The sequence below is a fragment of the Neovison vison genome, chromosome 7 (genome assembly GCF_020171115.1).
Source record: "Neovison vison isolate M4711 chromosome 7, ASM_NN_V1, whole genome shotgun sequence".
NCBI classification, from domain to species: domain Eukaryota; kingdom Metazoa; phylum Chordata; class Mammalia; order Carnivora; family Mustelidae; genus Neogale; species Neogale vison.
The window spans coordinates 53,388,374-53,416,172 of record NC_058097.1 but is presented as its reverse complement, the minus strand read 5'-3'; the positions used below and the strand labels follow the sequence as shown (position 1 = coordinate 53,416,172).

Here is a 27,799-nt window from a genome sequence, read left to right as displayed (position 1 = left end):
TCCAATAGGGGTAGAGTCGCTGAGAAAATCTGGGAACTCTGGGGTCCCTGCTCCAAACACCCCATTTCAGCTCAGACTCCTCAGCTACCTCTATTCCTGTCCCTTCTCTCAGATCCAGAAATGAAAGCAGGAGAGGTGGGGTGTTGTTTGGGGGAGGCCCCTCATTCTAGGCGGCCCAGAGGCTCCCTCCCCTCCTCCCATATGAAAACAAAAACTTACAAAGGGGGGGGGATCCTCACCAAAAAAAAAAAAAAAAAAAAGGAAAGAAAGAAAAAAAGAAAAAAAAAGGCGGGGTGTGGACAGGGGAGAAAAGAAAAAAAAAGAAAGAAAAAAGAAAAAAAAGGAGGGAAAGAAAGAGAAAATAACACTTTGTTTTCTATTAAAATCAACAAAATGCAATATATACAGATATCACACAGACCCGGGCCCTGGGAGAGGAGGGTCAGGCCCAGCCAAGCGTCAGGAGGAAGGAAGAAGGGGGTCAGTTCAGAGCTGGGGGAGGGGGCTTCTGGGCCCCATCCCCAGCCATCACTCAATCCTGCCTATGACTACCAGAGGGGGGGGTTGCAGTCAGGCCTACCCCAGCCCCGTCCCACGAGGAGCAGGACTACACCCGAGCTGAGGTCAGGAGTTGGGGGTGGGGTGGGGGAGGGGAGGAGAAGGAAGAGGAGGAGAAGGGGCCGGGAGGAGGGTGGGAGCACACACCACAGGCCTCATCCCACTTTCTGGGGGTTTGAGGCCCTCACTCCCTGCTCGTAGGTGACCCGCTGGCTGATGAGGTATTGAGCGGCTTGTGTGGCCGCAGGGCTGCCCGTGATGGTGACCCGCCGGTTCCGCGTGCCAGGCAGGAACTCTCCCTTCTTGGAGATCTGGATGCGAGCGCCTGTCAGCTCCTGGTACTCCACCAACGTCTTGCCCCCTTTGCCCAGAATGGCCCCCACCAGGTTCTCAGGCACCGCAATCTCCACCAGCTCCTTGGCACTCTCGGCTGCCAACTTCTCCGCCGTCAGGAAGCCCCCGGCGGCCCCGGCTGCAGCTGCGGCGGCCACTAGCGGGCCACCCCCGCCGCCCGCCCCGCCGCCCGCTCCAGCCCCGAGGTAGCCGTTGGCGGCTGCGGCCAAGGCAAAGGACCCCAGGGCTCCGGGGGGCGGGGGCGGAGGCGGGGCGGCCCCTCCGGCGGGCCCCGCCCCGGCCTCCCCCGCGTAGGACGCCAGGAGGTTGGCTGCAGCGGCGGCTGCGGGGTTGGCACCGGCGGCCACGGCTGCCAGGACCCCGGAGGCCGCGGCCGAGTTGAGGCCCAGGCCGAGGGAGTTGGTGTTGTAGCCGTAACTGGCCAGCGTGTTAAGCGCCGTGCTGATGGCCAGCAGGTCGGTGCCTGAGAAGGCAGGCAGGGCGGCCGGAAAGGCGCCCACGCCCGCCAGCCCCGCGGGGCCCAGCAGGCCCGAGGCGGCAGCGGCCGAGGCGGCGGCGGCGGCGGGCAGCACGTCGGCGGGGCTGGCGTACGGTGAGCCGGTGGGGTTGGAGTTGGCCACGGGGCCAGCCACGTTGGCGTAGCTGATGTTGAGGCAGCTGCTGCTCTGGGGGTCTTCCTGTACCTTCTGCACGATGGCGCTCACGGCCTTGTGCACCTGCTCCGGCTCGCCGCTGACGGTCACCACGCGCTCCTGAAGGTTGATGCCCTCCGGCTTCTGCGACAGCTGCACCCAGGCACCCGACTGTTCCATCACGGCTTTCACGGTGGCGCCCCCTTTGCCAATGATCAGGCCCGCGGTGCTATTGGGGACGATCAGCTTGGCCTGCGTGTGGGGCGAGAGGGAGGGTCTTTAGGACGGTGAGTGGAGACTGAACCTTAACGTTAGGCAAGGCCTTGCACTCTTCACTCGCCCCGCTCTCCCCTGGCCCAGATCAGGCCCGCTGTGCCCCCTTGAAAAAATAGCGAAATACTTTCATATTGGTTGGTTAAAACAAAAAAAGAGCTAGTACTCCAAGTCCTCTTGGTAGGTTCTCAGGCACCCTGTCCTGTGTCCCTGGGACCTGGGATTTCCCTTCCCTCCAGCACCTTAAAGACTTAATGGCTGACCCAGTGGGTGCCCTCCAGGACAGCGGGTGCTCCCAGCTTGCATTGGTGTTCACGCCTTTTAGAAATACTAAACACTCTGACTCCCAGCCCCAGAAAAGGAGTCATTAAGTCTCATTTTACAGAGGAGTCACTTGCAACCTAGGAGAAAAAGGGACTCCCCCCAGGGTTACCCAGATTGTGGAGAAGCTGCAATCTGGCCTCTTGGATTCCTGCTCCGTGGTGTTTCCCACCCTACTGGCAAGGTCACTGCGCTTAACCCTCTTTTTGTTATGGGTCAGATTGTTGCCCCCGACATTCAGATGCTGCAGTCTGATCCACCCCTCCCCTGTACTTCAGGATGTGACAGCATTTGGACAGAGGGTCTTTAAAGAGGCAATGAAGGTTAAGTGAGGTTATTGGGGTGGGTCCTAATCCAAAAGGAATGATGTCCTTATAAGAAGGAGAGCTTAGGACACAGGTTCACACAGAGGAAAGACGGCGTGAGAATGCGGAGAAGAGGACAACCATCTCCCAGCCCAGGCGAGAGGCCTCGGAAGAAACGAGCCCTGCCCCAGATCTCACACTTCTAGCCTCCGGAACTATTGAGAAAATGAATTTCTGTTGCTTAAGCCACCCGTTCTGTGGTCTGTTGTTACAGCTGCCTTAGCAATCTAATGCAGTGTCCTAGCTGTAAAATGAAGATAAACCTCACATCTGAGAGGATCGAGCACTTAAATACACTGGTCCCCTTCTCGGGTGCAGAAAGGCCCATCTTTTGCTGCTGCAAATCTGATCTATCTTAATTCTGGGAGTGGGGGAGGGGGAGCTTTCAAAACCAAAAGTCTCCTTTGGCATATCCAAGAGCACTTCTACACATAGGTTCCTCTTGCTCAATCCTCTCACACCTGTTGGTTCTACCCGCTAAAGCCTCCGCCTCCCCTCTCTGCCTCTGAGCTGGACCCCAGGGTTGTTTGGGAAATTTGTGGGAGAGCTTCTGGTTGTCATGACGACTGAGGGGGCAGATGCAGGCAGGCTGTGGGCCTGGGCCTTGGATGTCAGTTCTTTACAACATCCAACCGACCAATCGTCCGCCCGTATGACTTTTTAAGTGACTCCCTGGACATTCGTGTTGGCAAAAAGTCCGTTTATAAAACTCAGAGTCCAGACCTGAACCCCACGATCCATATAAATGCCTAGTATTTTCTTTTTCCCACGTGGTTAAAGAGCTACTGAAATTTCCAGGAATGCAACTAACCTGTCAAGGAAGGGAAGATTGTACTTCGTTTTGTTCCAAGACTGGTTCATCGTTTCAAAAAAAACAACCATAATAACAGTAGTAATGCCATGTGTCTTATTTGCATCTCTGATAAGACACCCTGGGTCACTGTGTTTGTCACTGTCTCGGACTGTGTTAGGTGCGAGCAGCTAAATATGGCACTACATCTGCTGTAGTAACATGTAACATTTACCTATTAAAATTCATCTCATTTCATAACACATCACCTTCCTTTCATTTCTCCTTTATGTAAAAAAGTCTTACGGGATAAAGAAATTATACACGCATACCATGGAATATTCCTTGGCAATCAATTTAAATGAACAAAGTACTGATCCAGGCTACAACATGGTTGAAGCTAGAAAACATGCTGTGTGAATGAAGCCAGACACAAAAGACCATATATTGTAGGATTCCATTTATATGGATGTTCAGAACAGGGAAATCTATAGAGACAGAAAGTAGATTAGTGGTGGCTTAGGGCTGGGGGCTGGTGCTGAGCTGTGGGGATTGAGGAATGCTAGCTAAGGGGATCAAGGTTTCTTTATGAGGAAATGAAATGTTCTAAAATTGATTGTGGGCATGGATGCACAATTCTGACTATAATAATAACTTTGAACTGCATGCTTTCAGTGGGTGAATTGTAGGTATGTGAATTAATATCTTAATAAAACTGTTGAAAATCTTAAGGGATTTAGATAGGTAATGCATCTACATTATATGTGCTTTCCATGTACTGAAATGAGTGTGTGTGTGTGTGTGTGTGTGTGCAATTTCAGAGGAAAGAGGGCTGGGAAAATATTTGTAGGAGAAAGAGGGCATGGGGTTTGACAAGCCTGAGAAGCACTGCTCTACTTGCTCTGTTCTTTGTTGATCTGAGTTCGACTTTTCCCTCCCTCCCTCTTGCTGACTCCATGGCAGGCATACTAGGCTCCCTGCTGTTCCTCCAAGTTGCAAGCTTCGTCCAGATTCAGCGCCTTTGCTCCTGCTATGCCCTCACCTAGTATGCTCCTTCCCAGAAAAGGAGGCCCACCTCATCATTCAGGTCTTTGCACTAAGGCACAAAGAGGCCTTACCACCCCAATTACTGATGCTTGTTTATTTGCTTATTTTATGTCCCTGGCAGAGACACCTCCAGACTTGTATCCAATTGCTAACCTCATATCTCTGGAATGATGTTGAATGGACACCTCAAACTTAAAATCCAAAGTGGAGGGGTGCCTGGGTGGCTCAGTGGGTTAAGCCTCTGCCTTCGGCTCGGGTCATGATCTCGGGGGTCCTGGGATCGAGCCCCGCGTCGGGCTCTCTGCTCAGCGGGGAGCCTGCTCCCTCCTCTCTCCCCGCTTGCCTCTCTGCCTGCCTCTCTGCCTACTTGTGATCTGTCTGTCAAATAAATAAATAAAATCTTAAAAAAAAAAATCCAAAGTGGAACACCTCATCTGCTCAGATGTGTTTCTACCATGGTCTTCCTCATTTCAGTATGTGGGAAATGCACCCTTTCCCTTCTCAGACTCAAAACTTAGAAGTCCTCTCTTTTCCTGCCACTCAGCATCCAATCAGCAATTCTGTTGACTCTATCTTCAAAATATATAGTAGATGGGGTGCCTGGCTGGCTCAGTCAATAGAGTGTTGCGTAACTCTTGATCCTGAGGTTGTAAGTTTGAGCCCCATGTTCGGTGTAGAGATTACTTTAAAAAAATCTTTAAAAATACATGTATAGTAGACTATTCTAGATTAAAAGAGACTAATAAGTTATAACAACTCAATGCAATGCAGAAATACTGACTGAATTTTGGATAGGAAAATACTTTATAGACATAACATATTTTGAAACAATGTGAATGTCAACTTTTTACTAACCGATAGCATGGAATTGGTGTTAATTTTTGTAGGTGCGATAACAGTAACATAACAACACAGGACACATCCTTAATCTTGGGAGACACATGCTCAAGAACTTAGGGATAAAGAGTCATGAGGTCTATACTTATTTTCAAATGAATCAGCAAAAACAAACAAACCACCCAACAACCAAGCAAATAAAGCTAACAAGTGCTTGTGTGTGTTCATGTGTGTAAAGAGATAAAGCAAATGTTAATACTTACTGAGTCTAAGGGCAGTGTATAGAGAGTTCATTGTATTATTCTTCAACATTTTCAAAATAAAAGGAGAAAAAAATGCCCCAGGACTCTTTTCCCCTCTTTTTTCTGCTTTGTCTTTTGTCATAGCACTTTTCACTCTCTGACTTTTTTATTTGCTTGCTTGTTTTCGGTTTCCACATGAAAGAATGTTCGATCTACAAGGGTAGAGATTTTTGTCTGTATTGTTTACTACTGGGTTCTCGGTGCCTAGGGGAATGCCTGGTATGCATTCAGCAAAGACTGTGTGAATGCCTTGGACTCTCCAGACATTTGCTCAGGTTGGAAATCTTGGCTCCACCACTGATGCTGGGCAAGTGACCTAACCTCTTTGAGACTCAGTTTTCTCATCTATAAAATGGGGATATCCATCCCTCCTCCACAGATTTATTATGAAGCTTAACTGAGATCATTCATGAAATGATGAGCTTGATTCAGGGACCAGTGCCCCTTAGCTATGTTTTTGCTTGGCCCTTATGGGCAGGCAGATCGTTATCCATTAATCAAACAAGCAACATTTTTTGAGCACCTACTATGTGCTGAGCATATGGTGCTATGTGAGTGTCCAAGTAATATGTGCTCATATAGATGCTCAAGAAATGGTTGTTGTCATTGTTACCTCCATGGGCTGACCTGGATTTAAATCTCACATCTGTGGTATAGTTGTTTTAAAAAATAGTCTGACAGTTCTTCGAAAGGTTAGATGTATCATCTGACCCAATTCCATCCATAGGTATATGCTCCAAAGAACTGAAAACCATACCCACACATACGTTCATAGCAGCATTCTTCATAATAGCTAAAATAAACAACCCAAATGACTATCAACTGATAGACAAACAAAATGTGATAAATGCATATGGTGGGATATTATTTGGCCATAAAAAGGAATGAGGTTTTGATATATGTTACAGTACGGATTAATCTTGAAAGCAGTACGCTAAGGGAAAGAAGCCAGACACAAAAGGCCATGTGTTATGTCATTCAATTTATATAAAAACATCCAGAATAGGCAAATCCATAGACACCAAAAATAGGTTAGTGGTTGGAAGGGACAGGAAGGGGGAGCTGGGACAATGGACAGTGACTGCCAAAGCATGTAAGGCTTCTTTTTGGAGTGGTGAAAACGTTTTGGAATTACATTAGGTGATCAGTGCACAACTTTGTGAATATATTAAACAGCACTAAATGGCATACTTTAAAATGGTGAACTATACAATACGGGAATTATATCTCAATTTTTTAAATATCTCAATTTATATATTCAAAAACATCATCAGAAAAAGAGTCCAACAAGTCAAGAGGTTAGAACCAGACCTAAGAATCAAAAGGTATTTAGTATGATACAGCATTCAGAGGAAAAAAGAAAGGATGAATTAACTATTCACCGAAAATGGTGAGAGCAAATGCTTTCACCTTTCTGTGCCTCATTTCCTCTCCTCCAACACAGTTGTAACCACAGCTACTCCATACAACCATTGGGAATATTCAATGACTGGAGTGCCTGTCACATGGAAAGCCCTCAGCAAATGGTTAACTGTCTTCCTGATGGGCCCAGGTGGTAGACCCACAGCATCTCAGAGAGATCACAGGTGCAGTTTCATAGAATCCTGGAGTGCCAGGACATCAGTCAGAACAGTAGAGTCTTAGAATAATGTACATCAAAAATCTTGAAATCACAGAGCCATAGAATTGTAGGAGTTTTAGGGCCAGAAAGACCTCAGAGAACATCTGTTCCCCTGATTTGCAAGTCTGTGGAGATTTTCAAATAGTAATAGTAGAATAATAATTTTACAGCTAACAGTCCTTCCATTTGCCCAACCCTTTGGTAAACACTTTCATATCGTGTTTCACTTTCAAACACTATATGAACACTTTCAAACACTTCCAAACACTTTTCATAATCATATAGTCACTTACTTAATCTCTACAGCAACCTTACAAGAAAGAATAGGCAGACACTATTATTATCACATTTTATGACTTGGAAAACAGAAGCAAGAGAGGTTAAGTAACTTGCTCAAGGTCACACAGATAGTAATAGAGCCACGATCTGATCCCAGTCCAGAATCTATGTTCAGATTTCCAAGCCTTCACCCCAGAAATTCCGATTCAGTGGCTCTAGGTTGGGAACCAAGAATCTGGATTCTAAGACACCTAGATGATTCAGATACCAGCCAAGGCTGAGAACCACTGGTATAACCCAGAGGTGGCAAAGTGTGGGTCCTTGGGCCGTAGGTAGCCCCCAGCCACATAGTGGTTTTAAGGTTGAGCCAAACTTTAAAAATCAGTTGATTTCAAATATTTCTGGCTTCTTCTGAAAAATCTGTGAGATGTGGCAACACTTTGTCTACATTCCCAAAGGGTAAGAATTGAGTTGAGTTGAATAGTAGCTGCCCCCTTTAGGGATAGCATCATATCTCTCTGGTGAGGCCAGAGTCCTTAATTCTTTATGTTCCCTGGCTGAATCTTGGAGGCATTTCAATTTATAATCCCTGGTTTGGCCCAGCTTCCACACTGTAAAGAAAGGAAACTGAGGCTTACAGAAGGGAAAGGAACCTAGAGTAACACAGCAAGTCCAATGTAGAAAGAGAGTAGACCCGTCTCCTGACTTAAAAATCCCATAATAATTGGGGCGCCTGAGTGGCTCAGTGGGTTAAAGCCTCTGCCTTCGGCTCAGGTCATGATCCCAGGGTCCTGGGATCGAGCCCCATATTGGGCTCTCTGCTCAGCAGGGAACCTGCTTTCCTCTCTCTCTCTCTTCCTGCCTCTCTGCCTACTTGTGATCTCTGTCTGTCAAATAAATAAATAAAATCTTTTTAAAAATCCCATAATAATATCAGCAGCTAACATTTTTTGAGAACTTTCTATGAATTAGGAATACGTGCTAAGTGCTTTTTAAACAACAGTGAACACTGATCACTGCCCTTAAGTAGGTGCCATTATGAATCTCATTTTGCAGATGAGAAAAATGAGGCATGGAGAAATCAAGTCACTTATTCAAGGTCGCCCAGGTAAAGAAATAAGTTGTCAGACTAAGATTCAACTCAACATCTGACTCCAGAGCCTTCAGCCATTATCTCTTTCATTCTTTAGAAGTAAGTAATGAATAAGGAGAGGAAAAATCCTGGTCCTATAACCTTTCGATTCCACTATCTCAGAGTTTCTGTGGATTAGGGGGAGGGGTGAAAGGATCAGGTGCAGACTGTGTTGACCCCATTTTCCCTGAAGCATGTGCAGACTCTTCATGGACTCTGAGCCCTTTGTGGCCGCGACCAAGGTGGAGGAAAAAGGTGATATTCTTGCCACCCTGTAAACGGCGTGGCCTGCGGTGGGAAGGGATTCGGGAGAGACCCGGCAGAGCTGCTTCAGCACCAAGGACAGCAGCCACTCTCCAAGCCCCAATCCCAAAGTCTTTTTTGGGAATGATTCGCTTGGCAGCATTCTTCCAGGGCTTTCCGCCCACCCTTTCCCCAGGAGCTCGGGGGAACTCAGGTCCGTGGTTTCTCCCATCTTAGGGTAACTGAATTCCTAAGAATTCCGGATTCCTTTTACCGAGGGTCTCTCTCTGGTCTTTGCTTCTAGGCAGAAGTTAAGGAACCCTCACAAGGGCCCTGTCCTCCTGCCAGGGGCTCTTGCCCCTTTGCGTCGTGTTTGCAAGTATTTGGGAGTAGGTAAAGGGGGAGAAAACGGGGAGTGTGCACAGTTCCCCTGCCCTCTGCCTCCTACCCACCCAGGGCCACGCCAGGGGCTTTGCAGCAAGCCCACCTGCCCGGTGAACACCGTGGTCATGGCAACCAGAGAGGCCGGGGTACTGATTGGTCCGCTCCCTGCCACGCCCCTACGCCACCGCTTCCCCGTAACTGAGGCAACCAAGAGGCGCTGTCCTCCTCCTTCCATCCCTCCTAGAGAGGGCTATGTAGGAGAGGGAACTGCCCCCTCTCTCACTAGCAAAATACCCATTTCTCCCAAATGGTGGCTACACCATACAATAATTAATGGAGAGAGGGAGTATGAGGCCATTTCTAAACTTTTCTGGATGTGGATGGGTTGTCAATGAAGTCACTTCCGGTGAGAAAAGGAAGTGGGAGGTGGGTTGCTCTGGGAGACAATGGGATGAGGTGGAAGGAAGGAAAGGGTCTAGAGAATCCCAGGAAGGAGGGATAAGGGGGGGGGGCGCTAGTGGGGCAGCGTCTATGGCAAATTCTCCCAGACCTTCACTCCGTCTCTGCATCAAGCCCACTCTAAGAGGTTGGAGTCCCTAGGCTGAATCCCTAATAATACAACTAATTATTACCATGTATTTGCTTGACAAATACCTTATCGGCGTTATCCCATTCAACTCCCACAGTAATCCAGTGATATGGGAGAAATATCTTCTCCTGAACCTCACTGGCTTTACAGAAACCCAGTCTTTGCCCCTGCTGACCTGCTTGGCTCTGTCGGGGTTCATCGTGGTTTGGGGTTGAAGAATGTTGACCACCTCAGGCTTGGTCATTGCTTGTGGGATTTCTCGGACCTTCTCAGCAATAAAGCTGTGCACAGCATTCAAGGCCTCTGCTGTGCCCTGTACCAGGCATACTCGTTCTGTGGTTCCTGTTGAGCAAGGGAGAGAGAGGGCACCCTCATCACACAGGAATGAGAAGATTCCTGGGAGACAGGCCCCATTTAATGGAAAGAGAAATCTAGATCTAGAAAGTGTACCTAACCGGGCCCAGGTCACATGGTAAGCCTGGAGAAGTTGGCATGGACTCCCAGGCCATGATGGGTAGCTGGGAAAGTGAGTGGAATGCCTGTTTTATAATCTGCACTTTGTGTCCCTCCCCCAAAACAACCCCAGGGGATGGAAGAATGATGCTTAAGTGCTTTGCGATGCCCACAGCAGCCCTGGGCAGGGAAGACAGGGCTCAGCTGCCTCTTCCCAGTCCTTGCCGGCTCCTGGTTGCTCTGGCAACCATTCACTCACTACCTCCCCCCCCACCCCAGAAGACTAGAGCTCAGGCCTGCAACGGTTGCCACAGTAACTGGAACCCCCTTATCGGTCTGGCTGGCCGGGTCCTCAGCCCACCCCCAGGGGGACGAGGGACGAAGCCCCGTTGCCGTAGCAACCCCTGAAAGCCTGCAGCGAAGGCCTCTGGGCTTTTGGAGAGGATGGGGAAGGGCTGGGGGATGGGGGAGGCAGAAGAGAGGCCAGAGTGCCTGCCTGGACCCACCAGATGGAGGGCTGAAGGGTGGGGGAGGGCAAGGGTATGGACAGGGGAGAGCAGAGGCAACTTAGGGAAGGGCAGGGGCTCAGGGATGGAGAAAGGAGAGTGGGGTGGATGCCTTTGCTGGAGAGTGTCTAGATTTTGGCTGTGGTTCTAACCTAGGCATCCTCACTCTGCGTGCATATGTGTGTGTACTAGAGGTAGGGAGGCAGCGGGGAGCAAAGAAACCAGCTCTGGGTGATGTTGGGATATGTGTGTGGGATAGAGCCTGGGTGACAAGCTGACCAGTGCAAATATATCTGTGTGGCTGTTTGGGTGAGTGGTGTGTGTGTGTGTGTGTATGAGCAGGTGTCCATGCATGTGTATACCTGGGCTGGAATGGCTCAGTTGTCTTTAGCTGTGTATGTGTATAAGAGAAAGAGTGGGAGAGACTGAGTTATAAACCGACAGCACGACACAGTGAATCCAGTAACCATGTATGCACTCTTGTTCATGGGAAAGACTTTGGGTATCACTGCGATGTTCAAGGTTATGTATGTACCATTTGTGAGACCGAGCTGCTTGTCCGGGAGAGTTTGAGAGAAAGAAACAAAGGATCTCAGAAGCCGCGCTGATGCTGTATGATGAATGACTATCACTTTGAGACTGATGTCAGCATGAGTGTTGGCAGCAAAGAAACCATGAGACATCTTTCGGTATTCGAAAGATTATCTGGGTGCCTGATGTGTGGTATGCATGTCTATGTGCGTGAGCCTGTGTGTAGGAGACAGACAGACAAGGTTCTATCACTGGTGTGTGTCAATGTGAGCGAGAGAGAGAGAGAGAGAGACGGAAAAGTAGACTCAAGCGTCAGTATGACAGGAGGACTGGGGTGTGTGTGTGTGTGTGTGTGTGTGTGTCTGTATGCATTACCGCCAGACAAAGACAGCTCTACTGTGACCGGCTGGTGTGAAAGTGTGTACGCCTGGTCGAGCTGTGCATTTTTGCTGGGTAGAGTGGGTGTCTGTCTCTCTCTCTCTCTGGTGGGACTGCCTGTAGGGACCAGTTAGCTCCCTGGGTCTATAAAAGGTCTTGAGCCCGTGCCAGGCTCCATGTGCCTGAGTGTCTGGGACATTTGGGGGTGAGGGTCCAGTCTCCCATGGGCATTCTAGTGCAGCACGTTGGTGCCCCCACCCTGAGCCCTCACTGGCATCTCTCAGCCTGGCATGCCAGTCTATCCATGTGTCCGGGTGTCACTGTCTTGGGGGGCACTTGGATAGTTGATAACCTCCATCTCCTCTGGGCCACTGTTCCTCACTTATTCCCCCCAACCCCAGAACAATGGACTGGTCTGAGCCAAGGGTGAGTCAGCGTGCAGGCTGCCTCCGTCTGGGTGTAAATAGGAAAGGGTGTGGGTCAGGGTGGGAACTGGAGGGGGGGCCCCTAGGGAGAGCCTGGCTTAAATGGGTCTGCTCTCCATTATGGCGAGGCTCCCTTCCAGCTCAGGGAGTCTGGGATTTCCCACCCTTTGTAGTTCTCAACTGGGATCCATGAGGGCTTTGCAGGGCTCGGTTAGCCCCTGAAAGAGTGTCCAATAATGACAGCTGGTGCTTACAAAATACCAAGCGTTAGGCACTATTCTAAGCACTTCGTATATATTTGTGCACTTCATGTAGGAGGTAGGCGCTATTATTATTCTCAATTTACTGCTAAGGACACTGAGGCACAGAGAAGGTTTGGGATCTGTTTAAGTTCACTCAGCCAGTAGTGGAAGTTCAGGGTCTGGAACACAGATATCTGGCTTCAGAGTCCGAGCTTTTAACCACTGAGCCACCCTTGTGTTCGATGTGGGGTATGCAGACTGTGTGTGTGCTGGTGCGTGTGTTGGGAAGAAGGCGTAAGATGACTCCATTTTTGCTATCATATTTTTGATAGTAAAAAAGAGTAATGTATGGATTTATGAAGTAAGCTCTCAAGATTTTGTACTTTAAGGCAATGTTATAAATCAGTAATTTTTTAAAAAGTGTGTGTTTTGTAGCTGTGCTTTTCTTCTGGGGACAGAGCTTTAGGCAAATGCTCCAAATCAGAAGCAGTTTGGAATCACTATGGTATCTGAGTGCGTGTACGTAAGTCTGTGTGTGGCTTTGGGCAAATGCCTGCTTCTTTCTGGGTCTCAGTTTCTCTATGAATGATCTGGAAGGATAGTCTGGGGCTTGGCGTTTCCTGTACCAAGGAGGGGACAACCTTTGTACTCTGCCCCTCTCTTGGGGATAATGGTCAGGTAGGTTTTTGTTTCATGTAGTAGACACAAGTGAGTGTGTGTGTGTGTGTGTGTGTATGTGTGCATGCATGTGTATGTGTGTATCTGTCTGTGTGTTTCACCATTGTCATTTCTCATCTGCTCTGTCTGCTTCAGTCACAGTGAACAAACTCCCCCTCCAGCCTTTGAACATGCTAGTTCATCTTTCTGGAGTGCTCTTCCTTGCTTTTATCTAGCTCACTTTTACTTATTGTTCTGGGCCCCTCCTCCAGGAAGCCCTCTCTGACCTTTCCAGGCTGGGTCAGGTGCCCTGTCTGGGCTGCCACCATTCTCTGAGCATCCCTGTCCTAGCCCTGACCACGCTGGGTCATTGCTGGTGTTCAGTCTGTCTTCCCTACTGGGCCGTGAGATCTGTGAGGGAAAGGGAGGGATATCTCAGTCACTGCTGTCCTCATCTCTGTCCATAGAATAGGTAATCAGAGAATGTAGGTTGAATAAATGAATGAAAGGGTGTTAGCCAGGAGCAAAGTGAAAAATGCTCTTCCTTTCAACCGGTAGTACCCTCATTTCTTGTGTGGCTGTGGGTCCTAGGAAGTCGTAGGGGCTGGACTAGGATGTGTGGGGCCATGTCCTGAATCTATGAGGTAGCACAAGCTTTATGATCTGAAAATTCCATGTCAGCAGTGGGGAGGGGGTGCTAGATACATTCCTGGGGCTGGGGAGAAATGCTGGCTCATGTTGCTTGTTTGAATAATATTTGGCCCAAGAAAGCCAATGACTGTCCCATCCTCTGGGGTTCTCAGATGCCTGGCCTGTGGGGTATGTCACTGAATTGGGAGGAGATGATGTGTTTCATGTCACAGAATGTGATCCAAGCATAAGGAACCAACTGTCCTCGGACATATGCCCCAAGCAGAGGTCTTATCCGTATCTTGTGGCCTAGGGGATGTGTGGGGGAAACTGGGCCAGGGTAGAAGAGGAAAGCAGGGTTGCGGGTGTGTGCCTGGTCCCTGGACAGTTCTCTAAAGCTCTTGCCAAAGCTGCTTAGTGAGATGGGCGGCAGGGTGGATGGAGGCAGGAGGGAGGGAGAGAGAGAGAGAGACAGACAGAGAGAGAGAATATGAATGTGTCCTGACCCTGGGCTCCAGCTTTGGTGTTTGACCTAAAAAATCCAAGGGGATTAAGGATGAACTAGAATCAGCTCTGGTCCAAAGATGCAATTCTGGGGGCCCTTCCTGGGGGACATCTCTAGATGTCAAAGCCCAGGCACTGGTCTTGGGAGGGGGAACCAGAAGGGGTGACAGATAAAGCAGGGGACAGTAGAGGGAGGGAGGGGACTTGGAAATGTTATGGCCACCAGAGAGAGAGAGCTGGAGAAGAGGCAGAAAAGAGGCTGGTTTGGAGGAAGGAGAGAAAAAGTATGTGGGGGTTGAGACTGGGAAAGAAACATGAAGGGAGAGGTGGGTGACTAGAGTCAGGAAGAAATGAGGGGCAATCCAGCAGATCATTTAGGGGGTGCTACTGGATATTGGCTGAGTGAATGACTGGCCAGAGAGGGTTAAGAAGCAAGAGAAAGAAAAATATGAGACAATGAGAGGTGGAGGGCAAGAAAAAGATGGGGCGAGGGTTGGGAAGACGAGAAGGGGGAGATAGAGGAGGGAGAGAGGAGGGAAAACAGAGATGGACAAGACAGACGGATGGGGACGAGGGGTGGGGGACAGCCAAACAGAATCAGAGAGATAGAAACAAAAAGAAGAGCAGGAGGAGTCAGAGAGAGGCGGATGGGAATGGAGACTTGGGGAGCAAGAGATGGGAAAGTCGGAAACAGAATGAGAGAGACATAGGGAAGAATGACACAGATAGAGAAAACCAGTGGGACTCAAACTGGGCAAGATGGGGTAACAGAGAAATCCAAAGGGAAAGAGTGAGGGAAAAGAAGTGTGTGTGTGTGGGGGGAGTGTGCAACACGGCTGGCTGGCCCCCCAACCCCAAGGGACACCCTGACACCTGCCTCCCTGCCCACCCGCCTCCAGCAACTCCAACTGACCCAAAGAGGCAGGTGTGTGGGAAGGGGCACATCTGCCAGCACATCATGCAAATGAACTCATGAATATGCAGCAGGCCCATTGTCTTGCCCTGCCCCCACCCCCATCTGCTCAGGACTGGCCCCTGGGGCTGAGGGCAGCTCTGTCCCCTTAGGAGGAGGGGAGAGCCCCATCACTATGACTGCCCCAAGGGCAGCTCTTCCCCCTTATCCAGGGCCCAGGTGGGAGGGACAGGAGGCCAAGGGCAGAGTCCTGGGCCAGGGCTCACCCGGATAGAAGTCTTTGGACTTAGAGAGCTTGATGGTGGCTCCTGTCTCCTTCTGCAGCTGCACGATGGTCTGCCCGCCCTTGCCAATGATGGAGCCTGCCGCGTAGCTGGGGATCAGCACCTTCAGGAAATATTCGCCTTCCTCTGCAGGGGCACATGGGGAGGGGAGGTAAGGGAGGCCGGGGAAGGGGTCTTCCCCCTCAGCATGGTGTGGTCATAGGAAACCCGTGGCATCAAAGGAACATACAGGAGCAATGGCCATGAGAATAGCAGCAGGGAGAATAAACACATAATGATCTTCATTCATTCCCTCACTCATTCATTCATTCATTCCACGGATAGTTACTGAGCACCTGCTATCACACGCTTGGCAGTATTCTAGTGAAACAGCCGTGAGGAAAACAGACAAACTCCCTGATTTTGCAGGCAAATGAGGCAAATAAGGCCGAGAGAGTTTCAGTGATTGAGCCAAGAGCTCACACAGCTACATTCTTCTAGAAGGAGGGGGAGACAGACAGTATGCTTTATGTCGGATGGTGGTCAGCACCAAGAACACAAAAGGGGGCAGGAGAAGGGAAGGGGGATTGCAGGGGCTGTAGTGTCAGATCCGGTGGGCAGGAAAGCCCTCCCCAAGAATGTGGCATTCTTTGTTTAACAAACACTTCTACAGAACCTAGTAAACACTAGACTCTGTTCCAAGTACTACACAAATACTAGTTCTTTTAATTTTCACACTGATGCTATGAAAGCAGTACTTTGTAACCTGGCTTTAGAGTCCAGGCTCTGAACCCTTATGACTGTTTTTCAGGCTGTGGAAGTGGGAATGGAAACGTGTGCCTCCATGGGAGAGCAAGTGCAAAGGCCCTGGGGTGAGACTGCGCCTGAGTTGTGTGAGGGAAGGTGAGGTAGCCAGTGGAGCTGGCGCTGAGGCAGAGAGGTAAAGAGTGGAAGGGGGTGAGGGGCTGAGAGGGTTGGTGGTAGTGGTGGGGCCACAGTAGGCTCTTCAATTTTTACTCCACGTGAGATGGGGTCCATGGGAACCTGAGATGGCTCTAAGCAGAGGAGGAGCAGGATCTGACTTAGGTTTCCAGAAGATCCCTCAGCACTCAATATGGATCCTGTACTGGGCTGAGTGCTTTGCAAGCTTGACCTCAACCATTCCCTACAACTCCCAATGAAGGAGTTATAATGAGCTCCATTTTTATGAGGGAGGAAACTGAGGTATGCAGGTGGTGAAGGCACCATCCCAAGGTTGGCTGCCCAAGGGCACCAAGAAAGTCACTGGTTTGAGATTCCAGTGCAATCCTGTTTCGTTCTTGGTTCTCACTTGCTTAGCACTTTCTGAAGACCAATGCACTCAAGGACAGTCTCCAAGATCCAGGAGGTGGTGCCAGTGGTCCCTTGTGGGGCTGCGGAAATTCTTCGTTAGGGACCAGTTTTCTTGGTCATGTGTAAAGTGCTTCGTTAATGCACTCAAGGTACATGCCTAACCTCTTCTACCTTCTAACCCAACTGCTGTCCCTAAGTTCTCATAGGGTAAAAATTCTGGAGCCTTCTCAGTATTAGATCCTCTGTGACTTGGCCCTGTACTTCTTTCCAGGTTCACGCCCTCATCTTCCTCTATGTGCATCGGACCTACTTCCTCTTAATTCCTTAAACATTCCCTCCTCCCACCCACCTCAGGGCCTTTGCATGTTCCTTTTGCTTGGAACTTCCCTCCCACAGCAAATTCCTCTTGTCCTTCAGGTCCCCACTCAAATGTTGCTTCTTCTTGGAAGCTTTCCTGGAACCCTGAGGAGGAGATGGATCCTCTCCTGTTCGTTTTGTGCCTTCAGAACAAGGTACCACAGAAGTCCACTGGAGCTCACCCCTGTGTCCCAGGGACTCATGCCATGGCCCAGCACACAGTAGGCATGCAATAAACACTGGGGAAAGGAAGGGAGGAGCCAGGCCATTCTGCTTCCAAAGCTTAAGGTCTTAAAACATCCCCTAGTGGTTTTTAAATTTTTTTTCTTTTAAGCAAAGGAAACCTATTTTCAATGTCTCACATGAAACTCCAACACACAGAGCAGATAAAAGAGAAACTGTTCTGGTAAAAGTGGGGGCAGGGTGGGGGGGGCGGTGGAAGCCTGCCCATCTCTGCCTGATCCCTTTAGATTGAAGGTTCTGGGATCCCTGATGTGTTAAGATGGGGGTGTGGGGGCGAGAGACTGGATGTGGTTTCATAGGCATGGGGTCCAGAATGAAGGGGTTGCCCTAAGCCCATGGCAATCCACTTAAACTTGCCTCATCAGACCATTAAACCTATTAAGTAATTAGCCCCCCAGAGTGCCTTCCCATCAATCATCCTGACCCCCCCCCCCCGAATTCACTTTCTTCCCTGGGCTCATAGAGGCAGCCTCTTGCCTTCCCCCACCCCTAAACCTGTCAAAGAGATGGGAGACCAATCCTCCATCCCTGAAAGTCTCAGAAAGATGGGGAGGGCATTCTCACAAAGGACTCTATCCGCTTTTTCCTTCTTTAACTTCAACCCCTATCTTCTCTCCAGCCTCTTCCCCAACTTCCTTCTTGAAGATAGAAGGTATTCATCTACTCTGAAGAAAACTGGGATTACATCCCCACCCCATTTTCTGTGCCCTCTGCCTTCCCCTTCCCCAGGAATCTCTGTATGCAACAGCAGAAACAGCCTTAGACTGAGTGTGAATTTTGTCCCTGACGGGACGCAGGGCCCTGGGCAAACTACCTCACCTCGTGGGGCCTCAGTATTCTCATTGGCAAAATAGGGATATGAAAGCATTACCTCATGGGACTATAGAAATTAAGTGATAAATCGTAAAGTACTTAGGCTGGTCTCAGGCACGTGCAATACTTAAGAAACCTTAGCCATCGTCACCTCCACTATCATCATGACATTTACCAATGTCAGAAACACAAGCAAAGTTCTTCTAACAGTGTCTGGCCCAGGATAAGTGCTCTGCAAGTGGGGAGACGAGCCTCTGAGGCCTGAGGTTTTCATTGGGCAATGGGAGAAGGAGGGGAGACCCTACTTCCTTCATCACTTCCTCCCTAGAGGATGTCCCAGGCCTTTCTCTGCTTCTTGGAGGAGGAATGAGCTCTCACTGATGGAAGTGACAACCTGTCCCTCATCTCTCTGACTTTCTTCCTTCTTACACTACTTCTTGCCTTTGCCCTTGATGTATCCTCTCAGTACTGTTTCCTCCCTTCCTCCAACAAATCCTTCCCGAGCACCCACTCTGTGCCAGGCCTTGTTTGAGGTGCTGGTGACACAGCAGGGAACATGACACAGACCATTTCCTCCAAGTTCACTCACTTTTTAAAATGTAAATGCGTCTCTTTAAAGAGGACACCTAAAAACCACTGCTAATATTCAGAGTCTGAAGGCTGGTTATGTTTTCCCCTCCAAAGCATAGAATATAAACATACAATGGTTAAAAAAAAAAAAAAAAGTTTGTCCATGGATCCTCTTAAGCCCCTTCCGGGTGCTTGAGGGTCCCTCTATCAGACTAGTATAAACCAGGAGCTTTGACTGGAGGCCAGCCTCCTATGGAGAATGACTAGGTGGGATCTCCCACTTGCAGAAGCTCAGAACACAGGACAGGAGTCCCCACTGTGGCCAACAGACCCCTCTGATCCTCTTCAGAATCCTTTGCATGTCTTTCCCATTTGGGAGTATGCTTGCCCCCTCTCCTTTAATGCACTCTGTGAGTCCCACATCCCCCAGCAAAAAGCCAGGCCTCTCTTTCCAGCCTGCCTTGCACCAAGGGGAGACACACACCCTCAGCTGAAGACGGAGCCCCCAGACCTCACATGCTCCCACCCGGTTTGAGAAACCAAGGCTCTGCCTGTGAAAAAGTTCTTCCTTCTACTGAAGTAGGATCTAAATGCCAGAACTCCGCACCCACCTACTTCCACCACCACCCCGTTAGCTTTTCCGCTGGGGTTCAGGCAGCCCCCTTTACCCTTGACCGTGACTGAAGAACTAGAGGTGCCCATTTCTCTCCTGCTGGTTTTCCTCCTGCTACAACTTCAAGCATTCCCACCTTGGGAAGGGGCAGTCCTCTCTTTACTAGTCTCCCCCTCGCCTGTTGTGACCACCTTCTTCAGAAATGCTTCTGGAGTTTCCAAAAAGCAACCAATATCCCTCTCTCCTTAAATAATGGTGACCTAGGGGTGCCTGGGTGGCTCAGTGGGTTAAAGCCTCTGCCTTTGGCTCAGGTCATGATCCCAGGGTCCTGGGATTGAGCTCCACATCGGGCTCTCTGCTCAGCAGGGAGCCTGCTTCCCCCCTCTCTCTGCCTGCCTCTCTGCCTACCTGTGATCTCTGTCTGTCAAATAAATGAATAAAATCTTAAAAAAAAATGGTGACCTACCTGAGAGATCTGGGGTGCTGTGTGGTAAGAGTCACACTTTAGAGAATTGACCCTGATAGGTGGTTTTAAAGGGGGGGGGTCACTAACGACAAAGGGAGAGCTGAAGGGGTGGGAGGATGTGTTGTTTTCAATGACAGGAGGTCTAGGGGAAACCAAAGTTGGGGTGCCAGCTTATGGGACCTGCTCTGGCTTGAGGGTTGGGGGCAGAAGTATCGGTGTGTTCCACAGAGGTGTGAGGCGGAGGGGGTGTGATGTTGACACTGTTGTGGGAGCGTGTGGGGATGTGGCTGGTGGAAGACAAGACGACACGGTGGCGGGGAGCAGCACCGCTCAGGAGGGTGGGGACGGCAGGTGTGTGAGGCAGTCTCTGTGAATGACGGTGCTGCCCGTTCCCGTGAGAAATGCAATACAACCGAAGCAGGGGGGAAAGGCATGCCGAAGGTGTGATGCCGTCTTCGAGCTGTGACACCGTCTCTAAGCGAAAGAAAGGTGGATGGGTATGATTTCCACAGGGCGAAGCACCGCGGGATAGCGCAACAGCGCAACAGGCTCCGATGACATTCTCGGTGGCACCGATCGTAGTAACGACAGATACCGTGTATTGACGATTTGCGGTGTGTATCATATATACAGTCCTATTTAAGCCACAGAAAAGCCCGGAGTGGTAGTAGCAGATCTTAACGACTCCCATTTTCCAGATAAGGAGACTGAGGCTTGGGGCAGTGAAATAAATTGTCCCACACCAAGCCCATGGCTGTGATGAGATGGACCCTGGAAGGTCTCACTCTTGGGGCTCTTAACTTTGGTGACATTGTGTTTATGGGAAACAGCGAGGATGCAGGGAGCAAGACCTGGGGGCCGGAAACTCATTCGGGGCAGGGGGTGGGGTGGGGAAGGAGGTGTGTGTGTGTGACTGGTGCACATGCGCGTGTGTCTATGGGCAAGGAACACCTTGAAGAGTTTCATCTGTACTCTGGGTGGGTTGCATCCCTTGGTTGTCCCGCTAGACTACAGCCCTTTGTCTCTCTGATGAGTGAGTTCCTAACTTGAGTTTCCATTCAACTCCCAGCCCCCTCCCCAGTCCTCTTGTCCTTAAGTGCCTTGTCTCCCAACCAATGGTGTCTGGCAGTACCGGAGCCCAGACGTTAGTGGGAACAGCCCCCATCTCCTCTCTCAACCCCCAAGAACAGGCAGGAGTGGCAGGCAGGCTGGCTCTGCGGGCCCGAGCTTGATCTACCCCGTCTGCCATTCCTTGTCATTACATCCCCAGAAGTCTCCCTCAACCCTCTGGGCCTCGGCTTCCTCACCCAGAAATGGAGTTCACTATAGTGTCTACCCATATCATGAAGCCAGTCTCCCAAGTTCAAACCCCAGCTCTGCCTCTGATTAGCTGACTGACCATAGGCAAGTTACTTAGCCTCTCTGTGCCTCAGTGTGACATCTGTTAAGAAGGGGAACATACAAGAATCGTAAGGAGTACGTGATTGGCCTGTGCCGAGCACAGAGTCTTTTCCATAAGACTTCCTGGTGCTCTGCAGACCATAGATATTAACCATTATTATAATTTATTGTGGTTAATTATTACATCACAGAGTGTGGGGAGAATTACATGACTTACTGCCTATAAGCAGAGAGCCGTAAAATGGGTAGTGATTATTACTATTATCCTTGTGATTATTGTGATTTTCCCACTTGACAGATGGTGACTCTTGAGGCTCAGGAAAGGGGTGAGGTTAACGGAGCACCCCCAGTCATGGCAGTATTATCGCAAGGAGCCCTCAATTTTGAGTTGAAAATCCCGGATCCTTGCCCAACGCTATCTCCTGAGTGTCTCTATAAATGGAGGACTGTCCCTTTGCATCTCCGGACCTCAGTTTCCCCACAGGTCACCAGGAGGGGAGGTGGAAAAGTCCGGAGGGGAGGGTCCCTAAGGGCTCATCCTAGTTTTCCCCGCTGCTGAGGGAGGCAGGATGCCCAGGGTTAAAGCACATGAGCTCTGAAGCCAGACGGCCCAGGGTTGGATAGATCCCAGCTCCACCAATTTATGAGCTGGGTGACTTTGGGCAAAAGTGGCTTCATTTTGCTGAGCCTGTTTTCCTCATGCGAAAAAGCAGCTCAAATCCTCTCCCCCAGAGTGTTGTATTAGGAAATTAACCCATATCTCAGAGCCTGACTTCTAGTAGGTGCCCGGTACTTGGGCCTGACTGTCACTATTGTTAGGTTGAGCTGCCCAGAGCAATCAGATTTGGAGCACCTCAGCCCCTTTAAAAGAAGGATGAGACGCCCCACCACCACCAACACACACACACACACACACACACACACACACAAGCAGGGTCAGGGCTGGGCTGCCAGGTCAGGCTCAGGGACCACCTGGGTCCCCGCCTGGGTCCCTGATTCTCTCCAGCACTGGGAATGGCAGTGGGACAGGAAGAAGGGAAGGAAGTTGGCTGGGACATATTCATGTGTGTGCTGGGAGTGGGGGGAGCAGGAAGAAGGACAGGAAGCTCCCTCCCACCCCTCCCCCAACTTCCCTTTCCTTCAATTTCTGCTGGACACCCTCTCACAGGCAGCCAGGGGGTCCCCGATTCCTGTCCCACCTGGGCAGGAGTTGAGGGGGAGGGCGGTGCTGGAATGGAGGAAAGAGACTTGGCTTGTGTTCCATGGAGAGGAGGAGGTGGGAGGTCCCCACCCCACCCACTACAGGGCCTGGCGGAGTGGGGAGCATGCACTCTGACCCAGGTCATTCCTCTCCCATCCGGAGGAAAAGGCCAGAGGAAGCAGATTTTGGCCAAGGTGACCGCAGGGAGGGGCTTGTCTGCTCTGGGGTCTCCCTCCATCCAGGGAGTTAAGAGGCTGAGCTCTGAGACTCTGAAAATCCCTACCTCCTTCCTGAATCCCTGGCCAGAGAGACACCCGCTAGAGCGCCCCGCTTGTCTTTTATTCTCTGGTACACATACTTCCTCAGGTCACACACACAGTGGGGGCCCTCCTGTCTTACACACGTATACCTTCTGTGTTGTCAAACACTCAGACATCACACACGTACACACACAATCCCTTGTCTCTCTCACACATAGAAACATTCCCGCATCTCTAGTTACATACTCAACCATTTCACACACACCCCTCCCCTTGTTACAGACACACACACACACACACACACAATCTTCCCTTTTCATACCCTTTAGGTGTCATATACACACATTCCCTGTCACACCGGCACTATCTTTCCCTCCGTTGTTACACACCCTCGTGCAGCTCACCCACAGAGCCCTAACCTCTCCCGTCATACACCCACCTTCCCTTGTCGCACACGCCCCCTCTGATGTCACTGTTGCACACCTCCATGTGTCACACCCAGGCACAGCCTCTTTGGAGTCACACCCACACCCTTTTCTTGTCACATACCCTCACCAGCTTCTCCTGGTCCCACCCCACCCCAGACATGCCTGTGTCACACACACTGAACTGCCTTCCTTGATCCACACAGCCTCTCATGGCTCACACCCGGAGCTGGCCCATTCAGCTTCCCCCACACACCCCCTTGCATGTCACACACACCCTCTCACTTAATGTGTCACACTGCCACAGCCCCCTCTAGGGTGACATGCACACACTTTCCCTTGCCACACGTACCCCTTTGAGGGTCTCAAACACAGAGCCCAGCCCCTCATCTTACCCTGTCTCTTAACACACACGCACACATCTTCTTTCCTGTCATATCCATGATCCTTAATGTCACACATTCAAGCCTTACAGGGCCCACACGCGCACATACAAACAAATACACACACACCTGTCCCAGCTACATATTCTCCCACCTAGCTTTACACACCCACCCATTCCACCATCTCACCCAACACACCCACCCAGCTTGTCCCCACGCACAATCTCGCCCATGGCCCACTCACACCTCCCTCTGGGACAACCCTTGCTCAGGACATCCCCAGGGAGGGAGGCTGGGAAGCTCCAGGTCCACAGGCCTCCTCTACTCCTTCCCCTCCCCCCCCACCACGACACGCCAGCCCGGGAACACCCCTGCCCCGAAAGGGTCACATCACACACCCCTCAAGGACACAGAGACGCCCGCCCAGAAGGACCCACGCCCCCCATCCTTTGCGCCCCCCAAGGACACTTAACCACCCCCTCCCCCCCATCCCCTCTCTTCGCAGACAAAGCTCCCAGCCCCGGGCAGTGGCGAGAGGGGGAGGGGGTCCGGCCCCCTCCCCAACGCCCCTCTCAGCTCCCGGGTCTAGGGAGGGGCGCCCTTCCCCGCCCCAGAGCCCTTGCACCTGCCACGGCGGGGGGAGAAGGATGGAGAAAGGCGAGGCCCCCTGCCCGCTCCCCCACACCGAGTCGCAACCCTTTCTCACCTCCCGTGTTGCTGCGCTTAGTGCAGACCACCTCGGGGGGCGTTTCGAGGGGCCTCTTGCGGGAATCCGGGGCCTCGGGCTCCATGGGGGGGGCCTGGGGCGGCGGCTGCTGCTGCTGCGGCGGCTGCGGCGGCGGCGGCGGCGGCTGCTGTGGCGGCGGCGACGGCTGCTGGGGAGGCTGGGGTTGCGGCGGCGGCGGCGGCGGGGGCGGCGGCGGCTGCGGGGCCGCGGAGGCCGTGAAGAGGCCGTGCACCGCGCCGGCGGCCATCATCCTCATGGTCGGGGGGGGGCGGGGGACGGGGGTGGGGGGAGGGGGAGGGAAGGGGATGTGGGAGGGGGAGGGGGAGGCGGCGGAGGGATGGGGGAGGGGGAACCCTGGAGAGGGAAGAAGGGAGGGAGCTGGTTCTGGGGGGCTGACAGAGCCTGGAGAGCCTGGAGAGCGGATGTGAGCAGGACGGGAGGGCAAGGGGGGTCCCCAATACGGCCCGGAGAGAACTGAAGGGTGGGGTCTCTCTCAAGATTACCGAGACCAGGGACTGGCCGCGCCACTGGGGGCGGTCCAGACCCCCTTCTTTGCTCCCCCGGGTGGAGGGCCGAGCCCCCCAGACCCTGCTCGGGGCGGGGGGCCGGAGGAGCGGGACCGGAGGTGGGAGGCGGAGGCAGCCGCTAGTGGGGACCCGGGGGGCGGCGGGTGCGGGCGGCAGCGGCGACAGGGCTGGCGGTGGCTGCTGGCCCGAGCATCTTCTTCCCGGAGGCTCCCACAGCGGCCTGGCCCCTCCCACCCGATCAAAGCCACGCCCATGCCGGTCAGGGCCGCGCCCTTCTGCGCCCCCATTGGTCTTCCCTTGAAGCCCTGGCCACGCCCCCTGAATTGACCACGCCCCTTCCCGCAGCTCGGAGAGGGACCAGGCTCCCCCAGGCTACCGGAAGGACCCTGGGCTCATCTACAACCTTCCGCAGCCCTCACCTGTAATGTACGTTTATTGAGCACTTACTGTGTGCTAACTCTGGTTCCAAGTAAGCGCTTCACAAACCTTACCACGTTTAATTCCAAGAGCAACCGACTCTGTCTGGTACTCTTACTATCCCCTTTTACAGAGAAGGAAACTGAGCCTCAGTGACGTCACTTGGTCCCAATAAGAAATCTCACTTATGTCTCCCACCTCTGACAGCTGGGAAGTTCCCTCTCGAATCTTTCATTCATCTCTTGAAGAATCAACACAGGATTTCTGCAAGGGCTCAGGGAATTGAATTTAATGAATACCTGTGTTAGCCGTGTAGAGCTGAGCTTAACATCCAGGTGGTGCCCAGGTCAATCAACATCACTTACAAACCCCCTACTAAGTGTCAGACACTGTCCCAAACACTGGGGTACAAGAGGGAACAAAACAGTCTTGGTCCTTGTAGTTAGACAAAGTATTACTATTCATGTCATAAAGAAAACCTGATTATCAGACAGCAAAGTGGATGCTCAGGAAAATGGAGTGTGGCTCATCCAAGGGCACACAGGTAGACAGGCAAAGAGGAAACTGGGATTTGAACTCAGGACAAGCTTAATTTCAGAACCTGAAGTAGGGGGCCTTTCTATGGAATGGATCATTGCTAATATTCAGTGTTCTCCCTGAATTCCTTGTCTTCAAGGATTCTTCCTATGTCACCCAGACACAAGATTAGGCTCAGAGGGGGCTTAGGTGGGGGTAATTGTGGCAGCTGGGGGGCCCTCCCTCTGCTCCATCCCACTCTGCCCCTCCCTTGCCATGCTCTCAGGTCCCCAGGATGGGGACCGTAGCAGATGGCCTGGGGAGGATGAAGTGGCCTCCCATCTGTCCCCTCCCCCCCATTGTCCCCAGAGCCAAGGGGGATTCGAGGGAGTTGTGGTCCACTGCAGTCTGGATCCTCCCCCTCCGTCTTCCTGGAGGGAACTGAGGAGCTAGTTGCTATGGAGACAAGGAAGAGGCAAGAGAGATGCAGGGAGGCACCCGGGTCAGGCTGAGCTCCACACCTCAGACCCTTTGATTCACATATACTCCCATCACAAAGGTACATATCCCTACATCCATAGAGTTTGGCATGAATTTCCACATCCCCAGCACACACACAGTCACACCAGCCCTCCTGCAGACACACAGGTGTGTACTCAACAGTCTCACACAGGCATAGGCTGATATATGAAGAAGAGTCATGGGGATAGGTACACACACACACACACAGTCACCCATAATGCATAATGCACTTTCAGTCATGTGGACCATATATATCACAGGCTCTCATGCAAAAATAGAGAGACACACATCTGATACCCGAGTATGTCCCAGGTGCACATGTAGCCAAAATAAGCCAAAATAACTCCACACTTGGCCACACATACCCTGAGAAGTTACAAGTACATGATCAAAGCCATAAGACATAAACAGCCTATGTTACATAAGGCATACATGTTAGTGACATGCGATATGTAGAGTGACAAATAGACCCAATCCTGTCTTCTACCAAACTGGATAATCACACACATTCAGATCCAGGGCTCTCGTAGTCGAATGCACAAAATACACGGGACCTCACAGGCCACTCAGCAACATGCTCAACACACATGGAAATCCCCAGTATTGGTCAGCCCCCACCCCCAAGTCATGCCTGCAGCCCCAGCTAACACACACCCCCCAAGCCCTCCCATTTGGACACACACGACAGCACGGTTGGTCACGCACTCACACTCACACACAAACACAAACCTCCTCCTAGATATTTTTAAACCCAGGCTAGTTCAGCTGCTATGGCAACCGCCCCAAACCCATTGCCATGGCAACCTAACGTCAGCTTTCCAAGCACCAAATCCTGGGGGATTGCAGGGCCCCAATCAGAGGCCATCATCCATGCCACCCCAGTATCTCTACCCCCAGGTCTTCAGGGGAGCAGTCACCTTAGGGTGGGTATGGAAAGGCTGGAGCCAAGGATAGAAGACCCCCTCTCAGACCGAGCTGAGGCAAAGGCACCACTCAATGTGCTTTTTTCTCCTGCTCCATCAGAGCTTTATTGGGGGGGGTCATGGGGCAAAGGTCAGCCTGCCCCCGGAAACACACAAACCTGGGTTTAAATCTTGGCTCTGACAACACGCTGTGTGACTTGGGCATGTCCTTACCCTCTCTGAGTTTCACGTTCCTTAATTTGGAAAATGCTCCTGGTGTTGCTGCCGATACTAATACCCCAAGGGCTATTGTGACTCAGTGGCTAAAAGCCCAGCCTGATCTGCATCCAAATTCTCAGCCTCCCATTTTCTAGCTGTAGGAACACAGGCAAGCGCCTCTGGGTCTCCACAACAATGTTGGGGGGCACAGAGAAATCTAATTACATAGGGCTGTGGGGATGATTCCTGGCAAAGGGTTGTGCCTGCTGAGCGAAGAACTTTGCATGTATTCCAACTTACTGAAGTCCTAAGCATGGCCTTATGGGTAAGTACTATTATTATTCCCATTTTGCAGGAAAGGAAACTGAGGCCCAGAGAGGTTGCCTGAGATCACACGGTGTTGAAACATGAGATTTGAACCCAGGCAGTCAAAGACATGGCCTTAGCCGTTTCTCTCTCCTGCCACTTAAAGAAGTTGGGAGAAGGGGTGATAGAATGGTGGATTCCTGGAAATGCTTGTCTCAGTATTCCTGCCTGCAAAATGGGTGTTCAAATGGTACTGCCCGCTGAGGATCTATGAGGCACCTTGCACCTGGGGTGCTGAGGATGGGGCGGCAAACCTGAGCCATCCATGTAGATGGGGGTGTCGGGGGGAGATTGGGAGGGGCGGGGCAGG

At 51.3% G+C, this 27,799-nt stretch overlaps 1 protein-coding gene across 1 annotated transcript; it reads right to left on the bottom strand.

The window, feature by feature from the left end:
• Positions 1-353: 353 nt before the first annotated feature.
• NOVA2 (NOVA alternative splicing regulator 2) lies at positions 354-24,103 on the bottom strand. The gene is made up of 4 exons (XM_044260541.1): positions 24,000-24,103; positions 15,233-15,376; positions 9,903-10,069; positions 354-1,796 (listed from the first exon to the last, which is right to left on the bottom strand). Exons 1-4 carry the CDS (start codon positions 24,082-24,084, stop codon positions 714-716), a joined length of 1,479 nt encoding a protein of 492 aa, XP_044116476.1. The 5' UTR covers positions 24,085-24,103; the 3' UTR covers positions 354-713.
• Positions 24,104-27,799: the final 3,696 nt, after the last annotated feature.

Excerpts from the sequence above, each read along its gene's own strand:
- NOVA2 (XM_044260541.1), bottom strand. The coding sequence starts at position 24,084 with ATGGAGCCCGAGGCCCCGGATTCCCGCAAGAGGCCCCTCGAAACGCCC. Across the intron at positions 15,377-23,999 it reads TAAGCGCAGCAACACGGGAG|AGGAAGGCGAATATTTCCTG; the intron begins GTGAGAAAGGGT and ends GTGCCCCTGCAG. Across the intron at positions 10,070-15,232 it reads GTCCAAAGACTTCTATCCGG|GAACCACAGAACGAGTATGC; the intron begins GTGAGCCCTGGC and ends CTTGCTCAACAG.